General features: G+C 36.2%; 1 protein-coding gene across 1 annotated transcript in view; it reads left to right on the top strand.

The window, feature by feature from the left end:
- NDUFS4 (NADH:ubiquinone oxidoreductase subunit S4) overlaps window positions 1-15,326 on the top strand; it is a 47,930-nt gene extending 32,604 nt beyond the window's left edge. The window contains exons 3-5 of the mRNA XM_040541457.1: window positions 7,914-8,086; window positions 11,769-11,842; window positions 15,120-15,326. Coding sequence (XP_040397391.1) covers window positions 7,914-8,086; window positions 11,769-11,842; window positions 15,120-15,223 — 351 coding nt within the window. The 3' untranslated portion in view covers window positions 15,224-15,326. The remainder of the gene's footprint in view (window positions 1-7,913; window positions 8,087-11,768; window positions 11,843-15,119) is intronic.
- The last annotated feature ends 11,635 nt before the right edge of the window (window positions 15,327-26,961 follow it).

The following is a 26,961-nucleotide window of genomic DNA, read 5'->3' on the forward strand; positions in this document are numbered from 1 at the left end:
AAAGTTTTAACCCTTCAAGTTAAACAGCGTTCTACAATTACCACTAAGGACAGAATAAATAGGTAGTTGGGAGGTGAAAGGGAAAGAACACTGGAATGCACAATAGTGGAGTTCTTTAAAAATATTGTAGCATTCTGTGCTCTAGCTACCGGCTTAGGGAGATTAATGGCTAATTAAACTGAATCCACAGTAGCTGTTTTATATACTGTAGTGATGATGTTACTTACAACTTCATCATAAGAAATCTTACTAGAGTTATCAAGTCTTAAAATTTGGTCATGCATCCAAATTTGAACTCAACAGCTCAGGTCTTTGCTGTCTAGATTATGAATTGTCTCAATAAAAGCACAGGTGTTCTGCTTCGCTGCAGCAATTGCACAGCTTATACATAAGTAGTGTCCCAGTTCACTGTCAGCCCCTGAATGCTGTGTTCCCTCGAGTCTTTTGCAGCTTGAACTGTGTAGCTTTTCCACAAATCTGGAGAAGGCACACTGACCACACATCTTACACGTATTAGATAGACCCTGTCCCCTCCAAAGGCTGGAGATGATAAAACAAGTGGTGTCAGTATCGGGGGGCTCTACCAGGGCCTTATTTGGAAAATTTCTTAATGTGAGGTTTTGTAAGGTTTTCAGATGGGCCCAGAGCTGGTCAGAACTGTTCATTTTCTCATTTGTGACAGAATTTCTAGAAAATGGTAACTTTATGAAATATACTTAGGTCATATGCGTATGATTTATTTTGTAAATACATACACATAAGTACAGGTAACTTTTAATGAATGTTAAAAATAAGGACTTCACTAAAATAGCATCAGAAACACACAAAAAGTACAGAAATTATTCCTAATGTCACTGTGCTGCTGACTGGTGATTTGGCTGTCCATTATCAAAACTACTACTTATACACTGGAAGCTTTTTTAAATGCAGGTAAACTAAAAGTGCCTCTCCTTTTATTTGAAGGTTTATGCTCTAAAAACTCCACTGTTCTCTTATTTTTTGCTCTTATATTAATCTGAGGAGTGACTGTAGAAACACATGTATTTTTAAATGCCTTACAGGTAATGACAGTAAAAGAGCCAGCCACCTGTGTGTGTGGAAGTGTAAGGTTTGCTTTTACATATGCTTTGAATGAGTTCTAGGTAATATGTGCTATCTAAATCTTACTTTGTTGTAAGAAAAAGTAGTTTACAAGATATGCTATAAATAACTCAGAGACTTTTTTCTACCTCATTAAAGATAAGCACGCGGTTTATAATTTCCTCAATCTAAAGAATGTCATGACACACTGAAGTCTCTTAAAGGGCTAGCAGTAGCAATATCAATATATTTCATACAAATACATTCTTTTTCCATTTTTCCTTCCCTGATTACCTGTACTCCCTCTATTTAATAATGATTTTCTTAATTACAGTTGTATATGTTACAGACTAACTGTGAAATGTAAAATCAGATACTTGATTCCTCTTTTCTTTAATTTCATGACATTTACTCAGACGACATTTGTAAAACTAGGAGGTACTGTTACAGGAAAAAATGCGTTCTTAATAATTAAATAGTAGCTTTTGTCTTGCCCTTTGATTCTTTCTTGGCTGAAAAACCTATACTAAGCATGAAATATCTGTCTATGCTGAAAATGGGACTTTGTTTTGAATACTTTATTTTTAAGTTTCTAAAATGTTGTTTACCTGTCCATCAAAAAAGTACAGGCTGAATGGTAAGTATTTTCTGCATTTTTGTCATGCATTATGATTTGTCAAGAAAAATTCCTCTCTGCTTTGAGGTTTTTCAGTGTAACAGTAGATGCCAAATCTCATATTTCTGTCTTTATTTTGAGCATTATGGTTTAAACTCACAAAAGCACAACTCTGCAGCTTTTTACGTAAATTTTAGCATTAATCACGTCTATAAATACAATTTTTCTATTACTCTGGCAGGACACAAATGTGAATACACAGTTTGGGAATGTAACAGCTTATAAATAAAGTGCTTCAAGAATTGAAAGATGGGTTGGTGAGGAAGAAGTTTTCTACTTATTGCTATGAAGTCCATTTCAAATTTGTACAAACCACATGGGATTTGCCGAAGTCCCATCGCCTATGGAACTGTTTTGGAAACTGACTCCTCCTTTCCATAGTGGCAGTGTGTAGATTTAAAAGTATTAAATGAACTTATGGTGATTCCAGCAGTGTGACGATTTCTGCTTCTCTTAGACCCACTTCTTGGCATATCCTTCTCTCTATACCCAGTTTCTCTTCAGTGTTTTCTGCAAAACTGTCTATGTAAAGAGATTTTCTTTAAATAAAAGCTTTCTTGCCGTCATTATTATTATTGAATCCTGTCTCATGTTTACAGTGTTTGGTTTTCTATTTGTTTTAATGTGGTTCTTTCACTGCTTTTCAACTTTTTTATTAATTGTTCTGCAGCACGGTTAGATGGGAGGACATAGTATGGGTAACACACGTTGTTCACAGATTACTGTGATAATGCAAAAAGATTGTGAAGCCTGAAAGAAAACTGTATTCTGTGTGATACAGACTTTCCTAAGGGCAAATACGCTTTTTTCCGTTATGTCTGTAGCTGTTAGATAAATGTTGTCTGACCATGTTGAGTTCATTCTGCTCCATTTTTCCATTCACAATTTGCATAGCAGACTTTGTTCTCTTGCAAGTATTTCAAAAACACTGTAGTGAAATGTAGAAATGTAAATATCCTCATCCTGACTTCCAGCCTAAGCAGCTGAGCCCACCAAATAAAAAGCCTCTTTCACAGCTGCTATTTGATGGGTATTGTGCAAGCCGGTCCATGCTTTGATACAGCAGCTCATACAGAAAGTGTATTGCGATGTGAAACCTGAATTTAGAGCAAAACTTCATGAACTTAGGCTGGTAAAACAGGTTGGGGGTGGGGAAGTAAGCAAGCTGCTGTGAACTCCTGTAAAGTACAGAAAACTTCTCCTTTCCCTCCTTTCTAACAAGTGTAAACTCTTGAGGTTAAGTAGGTGGGGCAACCGGAAGTAATTACTAAGGCCAGTGGCATTTTTGCGGTTTAATAAAGGCAGAAGCTAATTATTCAGTTTTTATTTAAGTGAAATGATGCCAAAAAGGAGGTTCCTGCCGAGCAGCTGCACTCCTTCAGTGTTACCCTAATTTACCACAGACACAACTGTCACAAACAGAACTTTTAAACTTGATATATAGCCACGAAAGTAAGGAGCCCTTTGTCCGGAGTGCATGCAGAAGAACTCCTTTATACAAATCAACTGGCAGATGACGGACAATGATGAAAATTTGATTCTTTGAAGTCATAATGGTCATTGAAATGTGTGAAATTCTCGTATTGAAAAGAGAGCGGCTAGCAAGACTCTAAATCCTGGGTGGTTGCGGGAAGCTTGCTGGGAGGTTTTTCTGTGTTTTGACATCAACTTCCCATTGCTTGTTCCCTGTTTCCTTTATTTAAAAAAAAAAAAAAGGGTGATGCTAAACAGTATAGTTGATAGCAGTTATGTACAGTTTTTGCCTATGCATGGGGAGAAATGTCAGAGCTGAAATATGATACCTTTGCGAACACCTGACTCATCCATTCAAAAATACTTATTTTCAGAGAGATTTTCTATCGTTTCTCTATTTGCCTTGAATTACAGAGTTCAGTTCCTTGTCGTCTTCGGAGTTTGTGTTACTAGTGGAGCACTTAAAGAAATTTTCCTTTCCTTTAAAAGTTATTTTTATGCCGAATCCTGCTTTTGTTGACTCTCTGCCTGTGTATGAGTTTTTCTCCCCCCTGTATAGCACTTTCATCATTTTTATTACTCCTTCCAGGACAGTTTTACCAGCCTTTCCACCATGACAAGTGTTCTTAAGTAGTGTAAGTTGTAATAAAGACACAAACTCCTCTTGGTTTGTAAGCAATTTGATGTTATTTCTGCTGCTTAAATAAATGTTTTGTCTCTCTGAGCTTATTTCAAGAGCAAAATTTCCACAAATGGTTATTGAAAAAAAATTGAACTTACTATTAAAAAAAACAGAGTATAGATAAATAATCCAAAAACGAAACGGTCAGAATTCATCTTTTAGATGGTAGCATGCATTAAAAACATGAAGCAGAATTGTTAATTTTTAGTACTGCAAAGTTATGCAGTTCAAATCCCAAGTCTTTTATGTCATCACATTATTATTTAGAATTTGTAATGCTGAACACCTCACTAATATTTTTATATGCTAATAGAGCAAAATTCAGTAAGGAACACTTAAAAAGGAAAAGATAGTAGTGTGAAACTAGCTGTCAAAAACATCATTGTTTTGGAAAGTTGGTTCACAGGTAGTTTCAATGAAAACTTGAACTCAGAACAAAGCTCTGAAGACACAGTAGAGAGTTCAACCCAGTGCAGCACAGTTCTTTTCAAGTATTATATTGTTTTAATGGAATCTTGGAGCGGGAGCTTTAGCCCATTGAAATGTCGCTTAAAGGACAGGTTCTTCTGTCACTAGCTGGAGCTGTGTGGATGAAATGATCACAATAGAGTGTTGTAATGCATTTTAAAAGTGTGAGAAATCAGTTTGTCTAGACTAAGAGTGCGCCTACAGGGAATAGGAATTTTAGAGCTTCTGTGCTCTTTAGGTGTCAAGTATGTGATAGATGCCAAGCCTTTTTATTCCATATCTTTGGCAACAGCTCAGCTATGCTACAGTACCTTACATGTCTACAGCAAGCAAAAACAGTGATTTTATGTCAGGACAACTTGGGCTTCAGAAACCAGAAACTCATTGTCCTAACAACTGTCTGTTCAATTGCCAGCTTTAAAATGGGGAAGATATCAATAAACAATTGCTAGATTCCCAGAAGGCATGGAAACTTTAGCTATAATGAATCAAAGTGTGAAGAGCTAGCAACATCATGTAGATATTTTAGTTTTTGAAAGTAGGCAGGTTTTAGTTTTCACCTTGAAAAGATTTTTTATGGGATGAATCCTATATTATTAGTAAAATAACTTTGATTTAGAGCCGAACAAGTTCCCAAAAAAACATGGCTTGAAGGAGTTTGGGATTTGTCTGGGTTATTGGTTTTGTTTTCATCCAGATGAACAAGTCTAGGCATTTCTTTACCACAGTTACCTCATATATATAGCATTTGCTGGTTTTTAATAATGTTTTTTTTAAATAGTGTTCTGTACGCACTAATATGTAGTGTTTTTATGGTTTTCTGGTGTGGAGGCTTCAAAAGAGAAAATGTAATATGTCTATAATGCTAGTTAGTATAGTATTTAATCACAGAGAATTCAGAAGCAATTCACAAACCTGTAAGTCCGAAGCATAAAATTCATAATGGACATACAAGTTGCTGAGTTAAATAATAATAATTAAAAAAAAAAAGATTTAGTGCTATTTTCAAGCTTGCAAATTTAGAGGTATTTGATTGCTAACTAAACCAGAATCTATCAGTGTAGCAGGATCCAGATTATTTCAGAAGGGAAGATGAAATATTAGGGAATACTCTTACATTTTCTCAATAGAAACATGTTTGTTAAAATACAGATGTAAAGGATAATACACTTGTCCAGGTCTCTAAAAGGCAAGCTTGGAGGTATTATATAAAAGGCATTGAAGTCCCACCAAACTTTTACTGCATTTAAAAAAAAAAATTGGGTTAAACAAAGCAGTTTGCCAGCTCAAATAAGAAGACTTGAAGCTATTTCCTTCTGTAACTGTGGTTCAAGCTTCAGCAGTCAGAAATGCCAGTCAGTCAGGAGGTGTTTCTTGTGTGTGTTGCAACAGTTCAGTAATTGGTAGTCTTTCTTTTTCATATCATTGCTAGACTTATTTTAAAAATAAACATTATTTGATCCTAATGAAAGCATTTATAATGGAATTGTTAAGATATTTTGACAGTTGCCTTTTGGTAGTCTGGGTAGAAAATTTAAAATTTGGAAAATCAGTTTTTATGTTTGTTTGTGTCGCCTTCTGTTCTAATTGCAAATACAAGTCAAATGCTTTAAACATGCTCCCTGCTGCAGTTTTGAGGGATTGATCTCCCAAAGTCTATTTTCTGAAGTAAAACAAAAAATGAGACTTGCCATATTTCAAAGGATTATCTGGTGACAGCACCAAGAGCTTTTAAGTTTGCCACAAAACAAAATCCCATAAAGTTAGTAGCTACAGACATGTAAAGCCACAGTATTTTGTCTAAATTTGTTTGCCTTTTCATTCAATTCATGCCACTGCTGGTGTGATGAATTCAATATGCCCAGACTTCTGCTACTCTTTTTTGGACTTTAACCACTTTACAGCTTGTTCCTGGAGAGAGGAGGGAAGGGAGGGAGACCAAGGAGCTCCCACTGGCCTTTTAAGTATGTAAGGAACAGGAGTAGTTCAGGATTTGATGTTTGATTTTACTCTCTTTACTGTACTAGGGTGAACTGACAGGTTAATTTTATGTAATTACTGTTTAGTTTTTAAAGAGAAAGTTCACTTTATCAGATGCTACTGAGAGTAATTTTGTGTAGCAATTCTAGTGAGGTTTTTCCTTTTTATTCTGTGTTGAAGTCAGCTTCAACATAAAAAAAAATATTTTTAGGCTGTTTTTTGTGATCCTTCAGTTTTTATCTTTGTTAGGTTTATTTGTAGAACGCTTACAAGCCAAACCTTAGTTGAGGAGGGCAACCTACTTCTGACAATATAACACGTTATAAGCCAGTTTTGTGAAGGCTGGAATCTCCTGAATACTTTTATCCTTCACAAAAATACCTATGAGCGTTACCAGTGTCAAACGGTGCAAATAAGTGAAGAACATCCCTTTAAAAAAAAATCAAATTACTGTATAATACCTGTTTAAAAGACATGTACTCAAACTGACACCACTGGTTGTTGAGCGTTGTTATTACTCAGCCTAAAAGATTGAGTCCCTACTGTTGGTCTAGAATGAGTAGTGCTAAGTTAGGTAGCCTTATAATCTGCATATGTTGAATTAGAGTGAAAAAAAAATAGGTCTGCACTCTGAGAGGGGGGTAAGTAAGTCAGCTGAAGAGCCCTGATGTATGTGAAATTTTGTTCCTCTTTTGATCTTGGATATCAACTTGTAGTCTCGAGAAGATGTGACTCTCAAAGCAGATATTCAGAGCTTGAAATGCACTTGGCCTTATTTTTTAAAGAGGAGAGGTCAACTTTGTGTAATAGTGAATGGTTAGAGAAATAAGAGAGCTGAGTTCTGGTAACCTGCTCTACAGTGAATAGATTATTGTGGAAAAGATAACTTCTGTTTCTTCCTTCATACTAAGCATACCTTTTTCATTCATTGTGGATGTTGGTGCCTCTTGATTATATAAATATATATATATATATATATATATATATATATATATATATATGCAAACTTAAGCCCAAGTGAAAGCATTTATACTACATCAGATAGATGGCTGACCAGGATCTTGGTGAATAGATCTGTTTGTATTAGGTGTAGGCTCCTAATGTTAATGTAAAATTTCCAGATTTGTTGATGCTTCAGTCTATGCTCTAATTCTTTGTTTAAGGGGGAAAGAAGAATTCACGATATATTTCCATGGGTGCTTTACCGGTACAAGTTGGAGCAGTCCTGCCTTCACAGCTGCAGTCCAAGAGTTGGAGGGAATATCTCCTGCCTATCGTCCGGCACTATCAGTTGTGTAGCTGAGAGATGAGCAGGTTCAGGTAGCTGATCCATGTTAAATCTAATTCAGCCAAAGGAAGTAGGATGAGAGCTGTCCCAGTGTGAATCTGCTTCAGCTTTATAAAGCTAGACTCATACATTTCTGCAAAACTTCTCTTATTGTAATAAAAAAAAGAAAAAAGAAGAAATTGTGTAAAAAGCATAAGGAGTATTATTTTAGAAGTCTGTCTTTTACGTGAATTCTTTTTTAACAAGTCCAATTGTATTTTTCACAGGATATCACTTCTTTAACTGGTGTTCCAGATGAGCACATCAAAACCAGGAAAGTTCACATTTTTGTTCCGGCACGTAATGCGATGCAGGCGGGAGTTAACAACACGAAGAAATGGAAGATGGAATTTGATAACAGGGAGCGCTGGGAGAACCCTCTAATGGGTTGGGCATCTACGTGAGTAGTTACTGAATTTTGAGATAATTTTCTTCTATATTTGGCTCGTACTAGTCATGTAAGTTTCAAGTCTGAAATCGTCTTCCTACCTGTAAATCTACTAGTGTTTTAACATTACTTACGGTGGTTGAGTTTGTTGGTCATATGATTAATGATTGGGTAAAAACAGATTTTAGCTCACGAAATCATCTGGAAGAGTTTGGTAAGTGTTAAACAGAAATTTCAACTATTACATTTGTGGTGATGTTACTGTATGCCAGCATCAAGAAGAGAAGGCTATTAGGTACCTGAAACAGCGAATCCCTTCTCAACTGTCAGTTGCATGCCAAATTTAAAATTTGTTTAAACATAAACTAATGATACCTAGCTTCTCTAATTTTTTTTTACAAAGTTATATAAATACCCTGAAGATCTGAAATGAGGAGATACAGTTAATTTTTAACAAACAATTTAAAAAATGAGTTTGTTTCAATGTTGCTATTAGGAGTAGTAAAAAATCTTAAATGCACCGAAATCCAGAAAAGGAGTAATGCTACAATTTAGAGATGTAAGTATAACTTAGATGTAGTTAATTTTTTTTTCTAAATGTACTACCTACATTTTACAATGTGGTTAGAATTCCTGTAAACTGGACAGCAATTTTTCTCATGATACTGTAATTTTGTTACGAAGCTGTTTTGTAGAGGCATTATCAGGAAAGTTAATCATTATCTGTAAACAAAAATTAAACACTGGAAATTAACTTTCAAACTTCAGAAAGGATGCAGTGTGTACTGAAAATGTCTGGCAATCATACTGGCATTTACAATCGACACAAAATTCTGATAAAAAAGCTAAATGCTTAACTATGAAATATTTTGGGAATGCATTTTTTTCCTGAAGATGTAGTCAGTCTATGACCAACTTGAGATTAAAAAAAAAATCAAATAAATTATGAAATATTAGTTGAAAATAACTCCGGAATCAAGTCGTTCTATTATTTTGGCTTTCCATAAAATATTGAGACTTAAAACCTGTAATGTCTTGGTGGTACTATAACTGCAAAGGAATTATGGAAGCGAAGCTAAACTGTTGACTAGATGAGGAAGAAATAGTAATTACAAATTAATATATCAATTGTATTGAAATACCCTGTTAAAATACCTGTTTTAAAACTTTAAGCTTCTATACAACAATGACCTCATCTTAAGCAATTTGTGGGGTTTTTCACCGTCTCATCTTAAGCATATTAAAATTACTGTTTCAAAATAAGATTTCAGTGCTTTAATACAGTTACAGCTTGGATGATTCCACTACTGCCAGTAGTCGCTATGTTTAGCAAGTAATGACTGGGTTGTTTCACAGTGGCCTAAATTAACTTACAGACTGTTGACAAGCAATACACCTTTCCACCTGTCTTGTGAGCCCCCAAAGTGTGTAGCCACCAGTGTCCAGTCCATTTATACCCCTGCACAGATTAGAGTACTGTAACCAGTGCCAGTAACACCAGCTTTATATTTCAGGTTGAATTGAACTTTTCTTCAATTCCCCTTTGGTTTTCAGCTGACTTTAACTTCTTCAGACAAATTATTTTTCTGGGTAGGATTCTGTGTTTACCCTTTCTTTTTGAATAATGCGATGTAATTATTGGTGAGCCCCTTTCCTCTGAACTCCATACGCTTACTTACTGTAGGTCTTTGCTGTATTTCTGTGATTTTACAATCTCATTTCATTTTTTTTTGTCATTGTCATCTCTTCTTGGTTGTAGTTTTTTCAATGCAAATTATCCAGTTGTAGATCTGAATAAAATAGATTCATGGCTTTTTTTTTTTCAGTTGGGAACTTTGGTTACAAGAATACTTATGGGTAGTTTTTGAGCACCTCCTAATATGAAGCTGTAAACAAAGAGACACAGGAATCGTATTGTTTCCATTGTACAGTATCTCAGAAGAACAAAATTTAGAATCCCAATTCATAATTGCTGATAGATAGCCTAGAGCATAGGAAATGCTGTGGCAGTGTTACTACCACCAGGACATCCTGCTGGCTGTTCTGAACTCTAGCATTTGTTCACAGATTATCTCAAATTTAAATACATGGATTGCACATTGAGGAAAAGAAATCAAAAAGCTGTATTTAAATTGTATGATGGATGATCTTACCAGAGAGCAGAACACACCAATTCTGCACAGTCCTCATTTCCAAACTGCCTGTATCCTGGAAGTTTTTCAGTAAACTTTCAGTACTGAACAGGTACAAGTTCCTCGCTACACATCAAACTTAAATTCTTTGTTTTCCACTTAGTAGTGAGTTGACTACATTTTTCCAACCTCAATCACAGAAGAAACGACCAATAAGCAAAAGCTATCACAATATTGCAATATACTTGGTTGCATGATCACACAATGGACTAATTCATAGTCCCTAATTCTCTGTACTGCCTTTGTAAGATAAATCTTTACATGTTTTTAAGAAAGCCCATCACAGTGGCATGTCAAAGTGTAATTTCTGCCTTTATCCTGTTATTCTTTTTTTTCTTGGGGAATATATTGGATGTATAGTGAACTCCATTTTTCCATGTGTACATCAGATAAAATTACATTGTTGTCTTTGCTGGAAGCTAGATTCCCCCTCTTCCCTTCCCCCTCTGCCAGTCACAGGCTTTGTCCTTTATTGTAGAGTTCAGTGTTTCTTTGGTTGCTTTTTCTCTTCATTTACCCATATAGCTTCAAAGAGAGAGCAGTCAGAGGCAGCTCCTTCAATAGTTCGTTGCAATTTGGTCTTGTCTTGCAGTTGTCTCCCAGGCTCATGTGTGGTGGCTGGCTCTCGGAAGCATTATGCAATCATTGCACTCCTACAGCCCCTATCTTATGTCTGCAAAAGTCCTGTGGATTAGTTTTTAAGGTCCTTCTTTTTTAAACCTTTGTCATTGCTATTAAGTTAGTTTTTTATAGCAACAAATAAGGAAGTTTGTTTTTTACTGAGATTTCAATTTGTTTCAAAAAACATTTTGCTTATTTGCTTCCTTTCAGAAATGTGGTTGAGAATAGCTGATAATCTAAAAATAACCACTGTGTAATTACTTAGTTAGCACTTTGAGTTTCTGAACTTTGTTTTCACTGGTGGCCTGAGATCTGAGTGATGTACTGGAATAATTTTTGGTGGTCATGTGACTTCAGCCAAATCGGAACTATGAATTTGTTCACATCTTTTCAGTCTTTGATTAATTCCTGCTCTGTTCAGTTTGAAATTCTGCTCTCTTCTGCATAAGATTATTCTCTCATTAGCTGCTCAGACTTCTGGCCTCCATGAATTGTTCGAGATTGCCGTAAGCCTCCCAGTCACCCAAAAAGAGAGTGTCCACACAGCTTTCAGAATCAAAAAGATTGTTGCAGTGCATTTATTATAAATTCAGCAGGTAGTTAGACATATTTATTGAGTAAAAAACCTTAAAACATTAATTTCAGCAGAAAGTTGGGAGGGAATTTTAAACTGAAAAGTGGAAACAATATTCTCCACAATGTAAATGTTAATCCTGGAACTAATTAAAAATGTTAGGGATTTTGAATGGTTGAAATTCAGGCTGCTTTTTAGGTGCTGTACTACAATGACTTGTGTAATATAGCTTTTGGCTAGCACAGATACAAATACAATTATTTTTTATTTCAAATGTTCTTAGAATTTGTCATCTGATTTCTTACAGAGCTGATCCTTTATCTAACATGGTTCTTACTTTCGCTACTAAAGAAGATGCCATTGCCTTTGCTGAAAAAAACGGTGCGTATTACATTTATGAAGTATGATAGATTCGGCTTGATGCTTAGTCCTCGTGGATGTGACAAATTAGTAGCACTGACTTAAAGCCAGGAATAACGCACATGGGGCATAAAGCTTCTTCAGCAGCTTTTCCAGTGGTGTGCAGCTTGCATCTATATTTAGTCTAGGGTAATTAAAAAGTAAAATTTCTTGATCAGACTAAATTGTATGAAGTTGTTGGTTGATCTCTACTATGCACCCATAAAAAGAGGAATCCATTAACTTTTACAGTTAAAAAGCTAAACCATTCAGACCAGTGCAGTTTATTTGCACTACTTAAAGTCTGGTATATTAAATTTCCCTGTTGCTCTTAGAGGGGATCATTTTTAAACTTAATGGTCTTAACTATTGAAAAATAAATTTTATTCATTAAGACATGAATAGGATCATCATATTTGCATTGGATATATAAACTCTTGTGAAATTTTTAATAATATTGTGTAATGTTTTGCAAATAATAAGAAATTATGGAAAATCTAGTGTTGCTTTACTTGCACTTGTGTATTGTTAATGCTGCTTCTTAGGAAATTCAGTCTGTAAGAAAAAAACTGAATCCTGGCCATTATGTTAATGAGCTAGTTATGTTATCTCTTTGGACATGATATATTTTACCCTTTTGGTATGCGTATTCAAGTTAAATATTCCATATGTTCAGTGTAGGAAATCTATGCATTCACTGAATTAGTAATGAATCTCCGTTGTGCAGAAAGCTACAAAGAAATTTTACCAGCTAAACTAAGGCTGTGACTTGTATTTATTAGTTCAATATTTACTTAATTTGCACCCATAATTTTACCATAAGGTATATGAAAATTTTCTGCTGATACTGTGTTACCTAAATTAAGGTGGCATAGGATTATATGTATGACATGTGCATCATATTTTCTGTAGTAGTAGCTTCAGTATCAGATGCAGCTGGAAATAGAAATTTTACAAATGTACTTTTAGAAAGAAATGAGGAACGTAGGCACTCATTTAAAATGGCACTGAACTGATATTATTGAAACTGAACTGATATCTGAACTGGTATTATTGAAATACGTCGAAGTCTGGGAACACAGGTAACTTCTCTGTCCTTTCAGTAAGAATTACCCAAGTTTTGCTTAACAAAATTCCTTGAAAACCTCATGTTTAGCTTCTGCAAATCCTGGATATTGCAGGTATTTTTATAAGATTGGGATATGATTTTGATACAGTTCTCACTGAATGACTTGAGGAACCTCAGGCAAGCTGTCTTTGTGCCTGTCCGTTCTGAAGCATCTTCTTTAGTAGGAATAAGAGCACAGAATACAGTAACAGGAGAGATCTCTGTCCAAAATGTGACTGCTCAGGATGGTCTGAAGTTGAATCAAGGAGGAAGCATTCATTACTGGGTGAAATTAAAAGTTTAGCCTGTGGACTTAAATTTGTCCTGTCTGACATCACTGTTGAAAAACATACAGTTTTCATAACAAAGACAGAGTTTTTCTACTCCAAAGTAACCTTTCGTCACATGATGAGGATGTTCTTCCAGAGGATGTTCTTCAACAGGCAGTGAAATCTGCTTTCTATCCACTTAGCTCGTATGGCAGAGTTATGGGCAAAAATAATCTCTTACAGCATTGTAATATCTTTATAAAACTGACCTCTGCTCTTTGTTGTGAAAAACTGACGGTTCCTAACTCAAGGAGCGTGTACCAGAGTGTGAAACCTTATCACATATGGCTGTCTATTGCAATCCAAAGGTAAATGTAACTAACTTTGTGGATTTTGGATAGCTATGGCAGGGCAAGTCATTGTGCTGGCAGTTGCAAATCTCTTTTGGAGGTATTCAGTGCCTCTCTATCTAGTGTATAAAAAGATGAAGCAATAACTTGGGGCTGTAGATTCCTTTGCAGCAACCAAGTGCCTCAAAGTTAGGTGTTGTTATGCCGAATGTTGCAATACCACAGTCTGTCTCTGGATGTAGTTCTGGCTGTTCACTCAAGCTTAAATTGTTAATCATAGTAGGCAAAAGTCAGTGTTCTCACACATGGAAAGAATATGTTTTTAAAACCTCACCCGTATTCCAGTATTTCTTATGGAGAATAGTTAACTTGGAAATTAACATTGGTTCAACCTAATAAACAAAGAAAATCTTGGCATTTGTGAATACACAAAATTGAGGCACAGTGACAGGGCGACTTGTGTATCTTAAAAAACATGTCTTGATGTGTAGACACATTTTGAGTGTTTTTGTGAATATCTTAACAAATGTAGAATTTCAGATATATGTTAAGCCTTTTCAGATTTATCGAATTTTTGTTTTAAAACTAAAGAAGTGTATCATCTTATTAGTAGCAGTTAAAACTGCATTCTTATCCACTTCTAGCTTCAACTCAAGAATTTCAACTTTGAGTGAAATGTTGCAGTTAAAGAGACCAAACTTTGGAATACTGAGTGCTGCCCTGGCAACTTTCCAGGCACCTGGAGGGTGCAACCAATTTGCATTTTGATTTACATAAACACTAATATCTTCACCTCCTCTTTTCTGACATTTTTTTAGCATTTCTCTGGCTTAACTATCACATAATTTACTTGTCTTCTATCACTTCATTCCCTTCTCTTTTACTCCTAATTTTTTATGTTCTTGTAAAAAGGTTAAGTATTATACTCCCTTTTAATGTTGACTTTTTTTTTTTCTTTGCTGTTCCTTACTTTGGTCCTCCCACCTTTCTTTTTTTCTCCAATATCCGTTGTCTCCAATGTCTCCATTAACTCCCAAAGTTACTGTATTGGTCTCCTGTATGCTATTTTTTATGTCACTTCACCTTTATTTCTGTCCTAGCTATTTCATTTCCTGTCCCAGCATACACAGAGTGCCTTTGTGATGCTATAGAGTAACATAGATGCTATAGAGCTTGTGAAGCCGTGAACTTGCAGGGCTGCATACAGAAATGGTTGTTTTTCCCTGTTGAGCTTTTCACTGATGATTGTCAAGGTTTCTGGAGGAGTAGTGAAAGTTGAGGTATGCAGTATGGTGAAGTATCTCAATTGTGAGAACAAGCATGTATCACGTGCATGGCATTTCTGTATTCTCTGCTGCCAGCTGCAAAGGAAGAACCTAGTGGATGCTTATCTGGAGAAAAAGATACTAAAGTTAAAAGGTTTAAGTTGTATTTGCTCTATATTATATGCTGTGAATATTTAAAATTCCTTTTTTTTTTTTTTTTTTTTTTTTCTCCCCCCTGCCCCTGACCATTTCCCCTACAACCCCCAGGCTGGAACTATGACGTTGAAGAGAAGAAGGTTCCAAAACCTAAATCCAAGTCTTATGGTGCAAACTTTTCTTGGAACAAAAGAACAAGGGTGTCTACAAAATAAGTTGGCATTGGCTGTCTCTGAATGTGAATAAAGTCAGCTGTGCTGTATTTATAGTCCACGTATAATACATCTCTTAATCTCCTAATAAATTTGACCTTTAAACTACAGATGCATCTTGTGATGTCTATTTAAAATGTTTTTGATGTCTCCAGTTGAACCTGTTACAAACTTCCTTATATGTAGAGGAGATTTGGGGTGTTCATACTTCTAAAAATTTGCTGCATTAGGAATCTATCAGAAGGAATGCTCGAAATCAGCTGCAACTTTAAAGAAAGATTGTGGTTTATCTTTCAGGGTAATTTTATATTCAATATCTTGTTTAAACTTATCAACTCTGCATGTACAATCTCTCAATAGAAGTGTATTTTTCTCATTATATACAAGATAAATCTGTTGGATGAATAGCAGTGTGATATACAAAAATTAACATTTGACCATAATTGACACAATTCTTCATAAATATGTTATATAAGGTCCTTTCTGCTCAAATCAATACTGACATTATTCCAGAATAAGAAGATAGAATAACTTCAATATAAACCAGTGGGTTTGTGTTGAATATACAGGAGGCTTAGTCCAAAAGACTGAGATTATAATTATTTCTCTGTGGTGCTCTTCCAGCATGAAACTAAACCAGTTAAATATTCACAAATTAAGTCCAAAGAGTGTCAGGTGCCTCACACAGCATCAGCATACACTAATTATATAATTATACTTTTTTTTATTGCTGGTTGCATATTTATCTGCATTGAAGTTTCCTGTTGCCTAACAAAAGATGTCGTGATAGCATCTCAGACTTAACATTGAATATATAGTCTAAACTCAGTCTGTGTTACAAGACATTAAATCATTAATTATAATAATGTACAACATTATGTTTGGAATCCTTGGTCTTACATGTCTGCGGCTTTTGATTTATTTATTTTTTCCTTTATATTGTACTTAACAAATTGAGGTATCAACACAAGATCAGAGAAATTTATTACAAAGCGGGGAAAGGGTATACCTTGTTCACGTGCAGCTTAGAATTTTATCCTAACCAGCTCTCACAAAAGAAACAGTTGAGCTCTCTTCACACAGCTCAAGAATGGTGGAAGCGCTATCCACTGCATGTTAGCAAAAAGAAGGCATAAAACTACCTTATGTTGTCTGCATTTGCTTATATACTTGTTTCAGTTTTAACCAGCTGCCCTATATGCTGGCTAACATTTGTTTAAACCATTGTTTTTGACCCAGTTTCAGTGTAATCAACCAGTCAGTTGGCTGATGTCGCTGTTTTCCTACCACAGACAAAAACTATTACTTCAATTCATCTTCCTATTGAATTTTGAACACTGCATTGTGCAGTGGAGCCTACATTCCTCCAGGAACACCAAAGTGCACCAAACTAGAATCTTAACAGTCCAGAATCTACTGCATCTCTTTGTATTTCAGCTAAGCTAAGTATGCTGTCCTTACTAATGGGACAGTAATAAGAAAGGCTATTCGGTGACTTTTTTTTCTTCCTTTTGTGTTTTGCAAGTGAAGATCAGGAAGATCTTACTTTGTCTTCAAGCTTTGTGAGATAGTTGTCAACATTAAAATAGAAAAGTGCTTGAGTATCTAATGCAGCAGATGCACAACTTGATTTTTGAAATTACGTAGTCCAAAGTAATGACTGACAAACATTAAATATCTGTCGTGATTATTGGAAGCCTAATCTATGGAGCTGCTTTATGTTAATCCATACCGCTCGTAATTAGAAACAGCTTCACATAGAGCAGAGTTTTTTTGGTTCTTCAGCTAAGATAATGACAATATTCAAAAGAGCATTTGTTAAATTTCAAAGAGGCCAGAGAAAGTTGCTGCTGTTCATTTGTTTTATCTATCTATACATATACATATACTCACACACATCTTCGTTATGGTTCTCTAACATGCACCCCACCTTGAAGTTATTCAGTGAGGTTTGAGCCAAGCCCTTCTTTTCCTCCAACCACTTTCCTAGGACTTGGGCATTTTTTTGATCTAGGATGTAGGGGTTCTTGAGAATGAGCATGCTGACACTGGTAGAGTTGATTATTGTTGCTATAGTTTTTGAAACATAGGAGTAAAATTGAGTGCTACAGTTTGCAAGAGACAAAAGATTAGTGCCAATGGGATTATATTTTAGATATATTAAAAAAAAACAACACTAGATACTAAACTTCATTCCCCTTTCACTAACATACAGAGTGACAGAGTACTCAGAGTACTACAGAACTAGACTTAAACTTAAATTGTACAAGATGATCTGACCAGCTTTAGTTACATTCCTTCAGAAGTGAATGCTTCATTGTTGAACACCAGCTTTTATCCACATGTGGATTTTACCTGTGTTACGACAGGTAAAATTGTTCACATATACAGAATATATCAAAACAAAAGACAACAGGTACCATAATTAGTCTTCTGAGTATCCTCAACCATTGATCTGACATTGGAAATCTAAAGTGATTTTCAGGAGTCCAGTGTACATGCTGAATGAGGTTAGAGATTCATCTTGGTGGTGGTGGATGTAGCTGTGCTGTATACAACTAATCAGATCTTTTCCTGGTAGTGATGTTTGAGAATTCTGGAAGCATCAGAATTCTTCATGGAAGAAAGAAGACTTTAAAGTTCCCAACAAATAAAGCACATTATTTACCCAGTGGAATTTGCATGCATCTAAGATATCTTACAATCTTAAACAACGAACAAAATATTAAAGAATCACAAGACAATTGCATGCCAGCATTGTAGAGATGCCTTACATAGGTGTTACTTTTGCATTGAACTGTGTAGATTTGGGAACTTTTTCTTGCAGTTCAGTAGCATCCATTATTATGGGAAGGGTTACACAAAAAATAGCAAGGCCTAACCTGAAGGTTTACACCTTTAAGGTTTACACCTTTAAGGTTTAGAAGTCTACACGCAGACTTCTGCTTATTTGTTACGTGAAGGAGTTCTGGAGGCAGAAATCTGCTACCTAAGTCCTGTCTCAGTTTTATCAAATCATTCTACAGTATCACCAATTTTCTGAAAAAAAAAAAAAAAAGGCTTATCTTTCGTTGGTTTCTTGGGAAGTTGCATGTCACAATGAGATCTGGAGTATTTGTGTTACATATGGGTGAATGTGCTTGCTTTTAAGAAAGTTTTGAAGTCATTACTTTGTGTGCATGCACTTCTGTGTAACTATAGCTTGTTAGAATAGCGTGTGGCTTCACACATTCATAACTTTACTACTTTTACTCCTATCAGGTCTACAAGGTATGTGGTACATTTTATTTTATGCCTCTTGACCATGTGGAAGCTTTAATGCATGGGTTTTTGGAAGATTGGCCACTGCAGTACTATAATTTCTGCTTAAAACCAGGAATATTTTGGCTAAATTTTAGAATTTTAGCTCTTTTTTTTTTCTTTTACCCTGCATTTGCATTTCCCTCTTCCTGTCATCTTTTGTCATAGGAAAAAAACAAACAAACAAAAAAAAACCATACCAACCAACATTATCTGTCTTGGGAATGCTCGGAAGTGCCCTAATCTACATACTATGCTGTCTTTTCTCTTACCTAAACAAAATTAAAATGCTGCAGGTAAATGCTCCCCATCCTATTGCTGAATTCACATACAAATACTTAATATACTCTTTGCAGTATTAGATTCCCTACTAAATGTGGGTGTGTACCTATGTATGCTTTGATATATTTTCCTTGTGTTGTGGAAAAAAAAAAAAAAAAAAGGTATTTTAAAGGTTTTTGTGGAACACCAATTATTTTGAAGATAGGGTAGCATTCATATTTCCTATGAATACATTTTTATTAAAAATATTTAAAACTCTTAAAATTACGATGTTGTAATGGAACCTAAAGACTGTCAGGGACCTAAGAGCACAGTTTCAGATTTCTATCTAGTATATTCCTTAACTGTGCAGTTTGATGGATAATTTAAAACAAATCAGACTATTAAGTGATATTATGAAATGGAAAATTTAATTACCCTTATCTGCAAAGTTTTGTCATGGTAGAGAAGGAAAAGTTAATTTGGACTAATTTTAGCTTTTACTTGTAATTTCACACCAGGAACTTGTGTAGTTTGTTGTTGCCAGACATACAGATATCTGACCTTACATTTGGTTACTGGGCATGCCAGCATATTTTATTATTCCAAAAAGAACAAAACTACAAATAAACCTGAGGTAACCTACAAAATAATTTTAGACAGTCATATGATAAGTTACAGTATGTCTGGCAATGTAGCTTTCTTTGGTAAGTCCTTGTCGTCTTCTCCTTACATTCTGAGGAGGATTTTTTTTTAAGTACTTGGCTAATGCTAGAGAGTATCAGCAACAGCAGAAGATTTCTGAAGTAAATGTGTCTACAGTAACTCAACAATAATAACAACAAAAAGGTAAATTATTTTGACATTGTATTGAAAGTTGAATTTCGGTTGGATTTAAAATAAGGATTCTTCTCATCCACATTTATCATGACTGATCATAGAAATGTGCCTGCCTGGAAGCTTTCCTGCACAGAAAATATAAATGAAAACTTTTTGGAGAAGTGATTAGAATAAATAGGAAGGCTGTCTGGCCTAAAGAAACTTGAAATTGTGGAACTATTATCTGTAGCTTAAACATTTTGCTTAAAACTATTTCTTGACCTGGATAACAGAATGTGACAAATCTGATGTCAGGTTTGTTTTGTTTGTTTGTTTTATTCCCCTCCAGTGGTCTCTGTATATACTGCCATGCACAGATACAATATAAAAAGGATGGGTCAATTTGACTGTTTAAGAAAGTAACTCACTTTACACATGTAGAATATCCAGAGTTGGAAGGGACCCACAAGGATCATCGAGTCCAACTCCTGGCACCACACAGGTCTACCCAAAAATTCAGACCACATGACTAAGTGCACAGTCCAAATGCTTCTTAAATTCTGACAGGCTTGGTGCCATGATTACGTCCCTGCAGAGCCTGTTCCAGTGCGTGACAACCCTCTCAGTGAAGAACCTCTTCCTGATGTCCAGCGTGAACCTCCCCTGTTGCAGCTTGACACCATTCCTGCGGGTCCTATCACTGGTCACTAAAGGAAATAGATCGACGCCTGCCCCTCCACTGCCACTCGTGAGGAAGCTGTAGGCCACGATGAGGTCTCCCCTTGGCCTCCTCTTTTCCAGGCTGAACAGGCCTAGCAACCTCAGCCACTCCTCACGTGTCTTTCCCTGTAGGTCCTTCACCATCTTCGTAGCCCACTTTCTCATGTCCTTCAGGGGAGTCAGTGAACAAAGTGACTCCAGTAATCCATCTGGATTTACAGAGGGTTTTCACATAGCAAATTTTGGAATTCAGTGGCAAAGAACTTTTGGGCTTCCCAGACTAACTTAGCTAGCATGTATTCAGTGGTATACATTGCTTGGGGTGTTGCACCTGCCAAACTGTGCATAAAGTTCTGAGGTGACACCTCGGAGTGGTAAAGTTAATATGTCTGTGGGAGCTCTAGACACTCCTGACTCATCACTGCGTACTTTAATATCACATTATGTGTGGAATTGAATTAGTGTAGCACCTAAAAACAATAGGCAAGAAAAGGTAACAACAGACCAACAGAAAGTTTGTCTATCTTAACTACTAAGTGGAGAATACAAACACATATATGTGTGTTTATTCTGGATACAAACTGTCAAGTTCTTGCTTGGATTTGGGGATGTAATTTACACCTAGGATTTTGCTAGTGTATGTGAACTACAGGATCAACCATGTATATACATGTCACTTTGCAAGAAACTTCTAGTTTGTGCATTTTTTGGAGAGCTGGAACTGCTGGATATTTAGGGGCAAAAAAAGAATAAGTAGGGTGTTTCTTTTTTCACAGTAGTGATCATCAGCTTTTTAAAAGCCAGTTATCATACTCAGGTACTTACATGTGGCTAAACTTCACAGATTCAAAAATTTTTTTTAATATTGCAGAAATATTTAAATGAATATTAAGTATTTTCGTATACGTACAGCTTACCTTCCTAAAATATCCCAGTAAAACAGTGGCTTTACAGTACTCGATACAGTAAGTACAATTATTCTTAACAGGTATCACTATAATTAGAAGTAGCAAGGAAGACTCGACGATACTGTTTACCCAGCTATTGCAGATATAAATACTGAAAGATATTTAAATTTTCCTGCATTATGTAGAGAAGATGAGAAAATTCTTAGCGTGTCTATCAAGTAAAGCAGTTGTCTTTTAGCCTGCCTTGGATGTCTGTTACAGGAATACGTATGCAAAGTTCTAGTCAGTCTATTGAGATGATTTTTCTAATCAAATGCAGGCTTGTCATTGCTGCCTTCTGCTTTAACCAGCTAAGGGAAGTAAAACATCAAACTGAGAAACACTGTAAATGTAAAATCTGAACAGAACACTTACTACAAGCAGTCCCTGATATATTCTCTGGTCAGTGCTTGGATGTTGCACCATTTTGGTTTACAGACAATCTGATAAGTTGTTGCCAAGTAGGTGTTTTGTCAAAATTACATAGAGAGCTGCTCAGAAATGAAATGTATTTTTGCTTTCTTCCCCCTCACCCCCACCTGACCACTTTTATTGCCTCATCTGGGGTGTCTGCACAGTGCTTGAGAAAATCTTTTTGAGTGTTAGACATGGCTGGGGAAATGTTGCAGTCGCATGGCCTTTGCATTGTAGACTGTCTCACTTATTATATTGCATAGGTCATGAGATTTTTAGCTTTATATGGTGCATTTTTTCTCTCTTTTTGGCAAGACAGATTTCGAGTTTATTATAGGGGTACTGATAGCAAAGTTCCTTCACCAGTCAACATCCTGAAGTGTAGACTTTAAACATGTAAAATACCCCAAAATTACAACTGGCATAAGATCAGATTAAAAAAAAAAAAAAAAAAAAAAAAAAAAAAAACTGAAACACTATAAAAGAAACTATTAAATATGTTACCACTACAATTAAATATGTTTTCTTTAACACTTTCATGATCCCTGGTTTGCAGTCGCTCTTTGCAGCTATACATAGAGCAACTCAGAGGAGAGAATGGTTCATTTGGCTCAACAGGGAGTAGTGCTAAATAACATCAGTGAAAACATGCAGTAACTAGATTCCACATTTTGTACTTGTGCAAGTGTTATAACTATGTAAATCAAATGACTTAAACAAAATTATTTTTAAGTAACTAAGCTATAAAAAAGCAAAACCTGCCACTGTCAATATAATCCAAATTTTAAAAAGAAAGGTAAATCGGAAACAACTTTGCTGCAGCCCATCACTGTAACTTGTACAGTATCTGCTTCTACGTGAGGTGATGTGAGAACTACCCACCTGTCCACAATGCGGATATCCACACTTAAACTGGATTCCTTTAATAGCTGGTAGGTTTTGATCCATTTACCTAGTGTAGAAATCGGAAGAGCTGAGATGCACTGAGCTTCAGAGGTACGTTTTTGTCTACTCCCATAGGCGTGATGTGAATGCTAAGTGTTTATATGTCTCAAAAGAGAGACTAAACAAGCTATTGGGGGGCGGGGGGGGAGAGATCATTAAAGGTTATTAAACACATAGAAGCCACCTCCAGCTTAGAAATCCCTTATGCATAAATGACTGGAGGCTGTGAGAATACTCGAAGGTATACGACTCAGCAGGCATCCCTGCAGACCTAGACGGCTGCCTACATTCATTCGCCATCAGAAACAGGACGTGGGCTAGATGGAGCCACGGTAACCACCTTTATGTTCTTATAATCACTTATATGACTATAAACAGAGACTAGTTAAGCTGCTGCTATCTCCACTGTAAGCATGTCAAGATCAGTCATCAGTACCACTCTTCGTGTCTGAGCGATGATTAATTTTTGATCCGTAAAATATTATGTAACTAACTGAGGGATGTTTAAACTGTCAAAATGACATCACTAGATCTGACTCTCTTGTGCAGCTTAAGCCTGAATTACAGATGTATTTTTATTTTGTCATATCTCAAGTTCCAGGTATTTTCCTGCCGCCATTAAAAAAGATGGCTAAGGCAGCTGTCCCTGCTACAAAGATGGGCTAGGAAATGACTTCTTTACCTTTCTTTTTTCTCACACTAGTAGTTTGGTTCAGTAATGAAGTCCTGCCAATGTCTGAAGATTCTACATATTTTCTGACGGAGGCATAGATTCTACGAGTAAACACAACAGGAGTGCAGTTAGGTATACTCACTTCTCTGAATGTGACCTCCAAAATAGCATCCTCACTTCCCATCAGTGCCTACCTTCAGATTTCGGACTAAGAAACGTGAGAGAGAAAATGCAGAACCCATGTTTGAACTTAAACCTTTATTTTCCCAAAGAGCTCCAGGAGAAGAACATGGGAGGCAATACAGGAATCCCATTTCAGGAAGGGGAGATGACAGACGACCTGAAATATTTTTCAGAGAAAGAGCTGAGATCATTTTCAGTTTCTCCCTTGCCTGCTTTCTATCCGCTGGAAGGCAGGTTATGAGGAAAAGCAGGTAACAAATGCAATTAGCACTTCTGCTGCTGACTTTTACATGTTAGAACAGAGTAGAAAATAATCAGCACCTGGCTCCCCCACTCCCCAATCACAGAGTGCACCTTAGGAAATTGTCTCAAAACCAGGTTTCACTTCTTGCCTCCTTTTCCCACACTGCATGATGGCTTATCTTCAAAGCATTCCCATTTCGCTATCTTCAGACAATTCTGTTTTGCAGGTGGAAGACAGCTTTTTGTTTTTCCTCAACTTTGATCATTACCATATGGTCTTTCATATGTGCTCAGGGTCTCTTTCCAGGATCACGATTCATTTTTCTATTCCTGGGCAATTTTTTCTGACAAGGTCTCTACACCAAAAAAAAAAAAAAAAAAAGAGAGAGAGAGAAAGAAACAACAACAACAACAAAAACTGAAAGACAAAGTGATGTGGTTCTTGGGAGTATTTTGGATTCCAGATAGAAATAGTTGTATGGTGCCAGGGACATATATCTGTGGCCTGGCCTGAGGATGAATGTTATCAGGTATGAAGTCTTATCTCAGAGGAATGTTAACCTAAGACGCAAATATCCATAATAGAAAACAAATGGTGTCACACAAAAATCCAGTTCTTACCGGCGCCTGTTGGGCCTTTTATTCTTTTCCATAGGCATTGCCTTAAAGACTCACAGTCATTCTTTGAGTGATGTGGTTATATGTATTCCATCCTGGCGCAACGTTTTTTGGAGTTTGGAATTTCTTTTTTGGCCAGTAGGCTCAGCATCCCACATCTGTGCACTTGAATGACCTTCTCCATATCCTGAGGGCATAAAATGGCAGTGTAGCCAACCGTCTCATCTGCGATTAGAATTGCTAGTAGTGTCTAGGCACTTAACTCTCTTTATCTGTGGCATATCATTAATCTAGTACTAGAGTAACTCAAGAAGGTTTTATTTTTAGGCTTCATTTTGAATTATTTTTAACCTATCAGAGGCCTGCTATTTAAGTTGTCAGCAACATAAACAGCTCTCAGTCTTGGCAGCTTGCGAAATATTCTCTGAAAAAAAATGAAATAATGTTGGGAAATGTGGATTCGTTGAAATCATTGTGATTTATGAGGAAATTCTGGCTTAAGTAAACATGAGTTTTGAAATATTTTGCAGCCCAGGCACTTCAGATCAAATCACTGAACTTGCATAAGATGAGCCAATAGCTGGAAAGTATACTATCTGGGAAGGCACACTCGAAGGACTTGCACCTGCTGCTGCTACATCCCAGGTGAACTCCCAAGCTCTAAGGAATTTTAAGGAATTCCTCTCCATTTTCCTGGCCCAACGAGTACCTAGTTATCTGTATAGAATAGGACTGCTCCAATCAAGGGACAGAAGCTGGCAATGACTCTAAATATGGTTAGGGTACTTGTCTCCTATGAGAATGACCTAGGTCTGATTTGGAGCCAGAACTTCAGTATAGATTTTATGTATCCTAGGAAGCTGGTGTGACTATTAGTTGCTCTAGTTTATTTATCTGTTGCACTTTTTTTTTTTTTTTTCTTTGCAAGGAACTTCAAAAGCTCCATGTTTTATTTCCAGGCAAGATCCTCAGGGATAATATTTCCCCACCCACTTCTAGTTAATTTAGGGTATCTTCTTTGCCAGATCACAGGCAGAATATGCTGTCTCTCAAATCTCTGCCAAATTTTGGCTTAGAATGAAAAATAATATAATTTCTAATGCCATCCTGCAGAATAGAATTTGCAAACTCTGGATTTCAGAGCATCAACAGGAATCAGTAAAACTAGCTTCAATTTTATAGAAATCCGTAGGCAGCAATAACCCTGGATCTAAGAATACTTAGTCACGTGCCACTGGGCACATCCTTTTCTCTTGAAGCCAAATTTTGTCTTTGTTATATGCAAGAATTTCTGGCCTGACATCCTGATTCAGAGAATAAAACATTCTGTCATGTCTGGTGGAAGGATCGTGTTACAGTGTTTAAGGCTGTTCTCACAACCTTCACCTGTAGTGATGCTGGTGATAAAAATTTGCAATCTTATGTTCATCCAAATAAGTGCTCCTCCTATTTCCCTGAGACTCAGGGAGTCTGATCAAGTATCAGCTTTTCTTTGTACTTGACAGCAATCCATCCAGCTTCTTAGATGCTTGAAAGAATTGCTGTGTGGTTACTCTGCAGTTACTGAGCACTTCCTTTCTAGCATCAGAGGTGAAATGAATGGGGGCTGTTTTTTGACTCATTAATTTTGTTTATTAAATTGCCTTTATGTGAATATAGGACCTTTTATGAGTATTTTAATTCTGCTTCTTGAGAATCAATAAAATTCCATTTTACCTTAATACTCAAGCAAAAATTTCTCCTTCAAATATTTGTAAGCCTTCCATGTCAATCACTTAAATACTATAAAAAGGCTTCATATGCTGTATATGTTAGAAGACTTTTTGATGACTTACATCTTACCAAAACATTCACAACCCAATTGAGGTGACTGGTTTTGTTGAAAAAGTAAAAAAAGGAAACCATTTTTGCAAGCAGTGCTGCACATTTTCTCCCCAAACCTAATCCATATGGATTGCTAACTCAAATACACTATGTTAACAGATAGCTAAATGAGAATCTTCTCCCCAGACAGATAAGGATTTACTCCATAAAAGCTTCTGCAGCTTCTTTTGGAAATACTCCCATCTTTGGAGTATGCACTATACCACCTGTTTATGCATTTATGAAACACTGCTCCCTGCGGGACAAGTCTAGGATGTATGCTTATTTTGACAGAGTGGTACTTTAATCTTCAGTCAGACTCTCAGCAATTACCTCCTGCCACTGAAGTCATGTCCAAGAGTAAAATACATGATACTTTTTTCTCCTTCCTTTGAATTACTTCCACAAATTAACTGTTTTTTGTATTGTGAGTGTGTGTGTACACACACACACGTATTCCATGCCCTGCTATTAAAAAGCTTTTAACAGATTTATAAGGGAAGGAAATAAAAGGCCTTTGGCTTTGATCTGTCCCTTTACACATCCCTGAATGTGATGTGGGGATACCTAAGACTCAAATGAGGAACATGTAACAGCTCTGGATTAAGTATTCTTATGCACAACAGATGAAGATTTGTTGCACAAATAGATTTAATAAAACAGCAACTGTAGGAGAAGAAACAATTTGGTCTCCTTTGAGTGAGTATTTGTGTTTTTCACTGTTGGTCCCTTGCAAATGCTAATCCAGTGATAGG

Source organism: Cygnus olor, chromosome Z, assembly GCF_009769625.2.
Source record: "Cygnus olor isolate bCygOlo1 chromosome Z, bCygOlo1.pri.v2, whole genome shotgun sequence".
NCBI lineage: Eukaryota > Metazoa > Chordata > Aves > Anseriformes > Anatidae > Cygnus > Cygnus olor.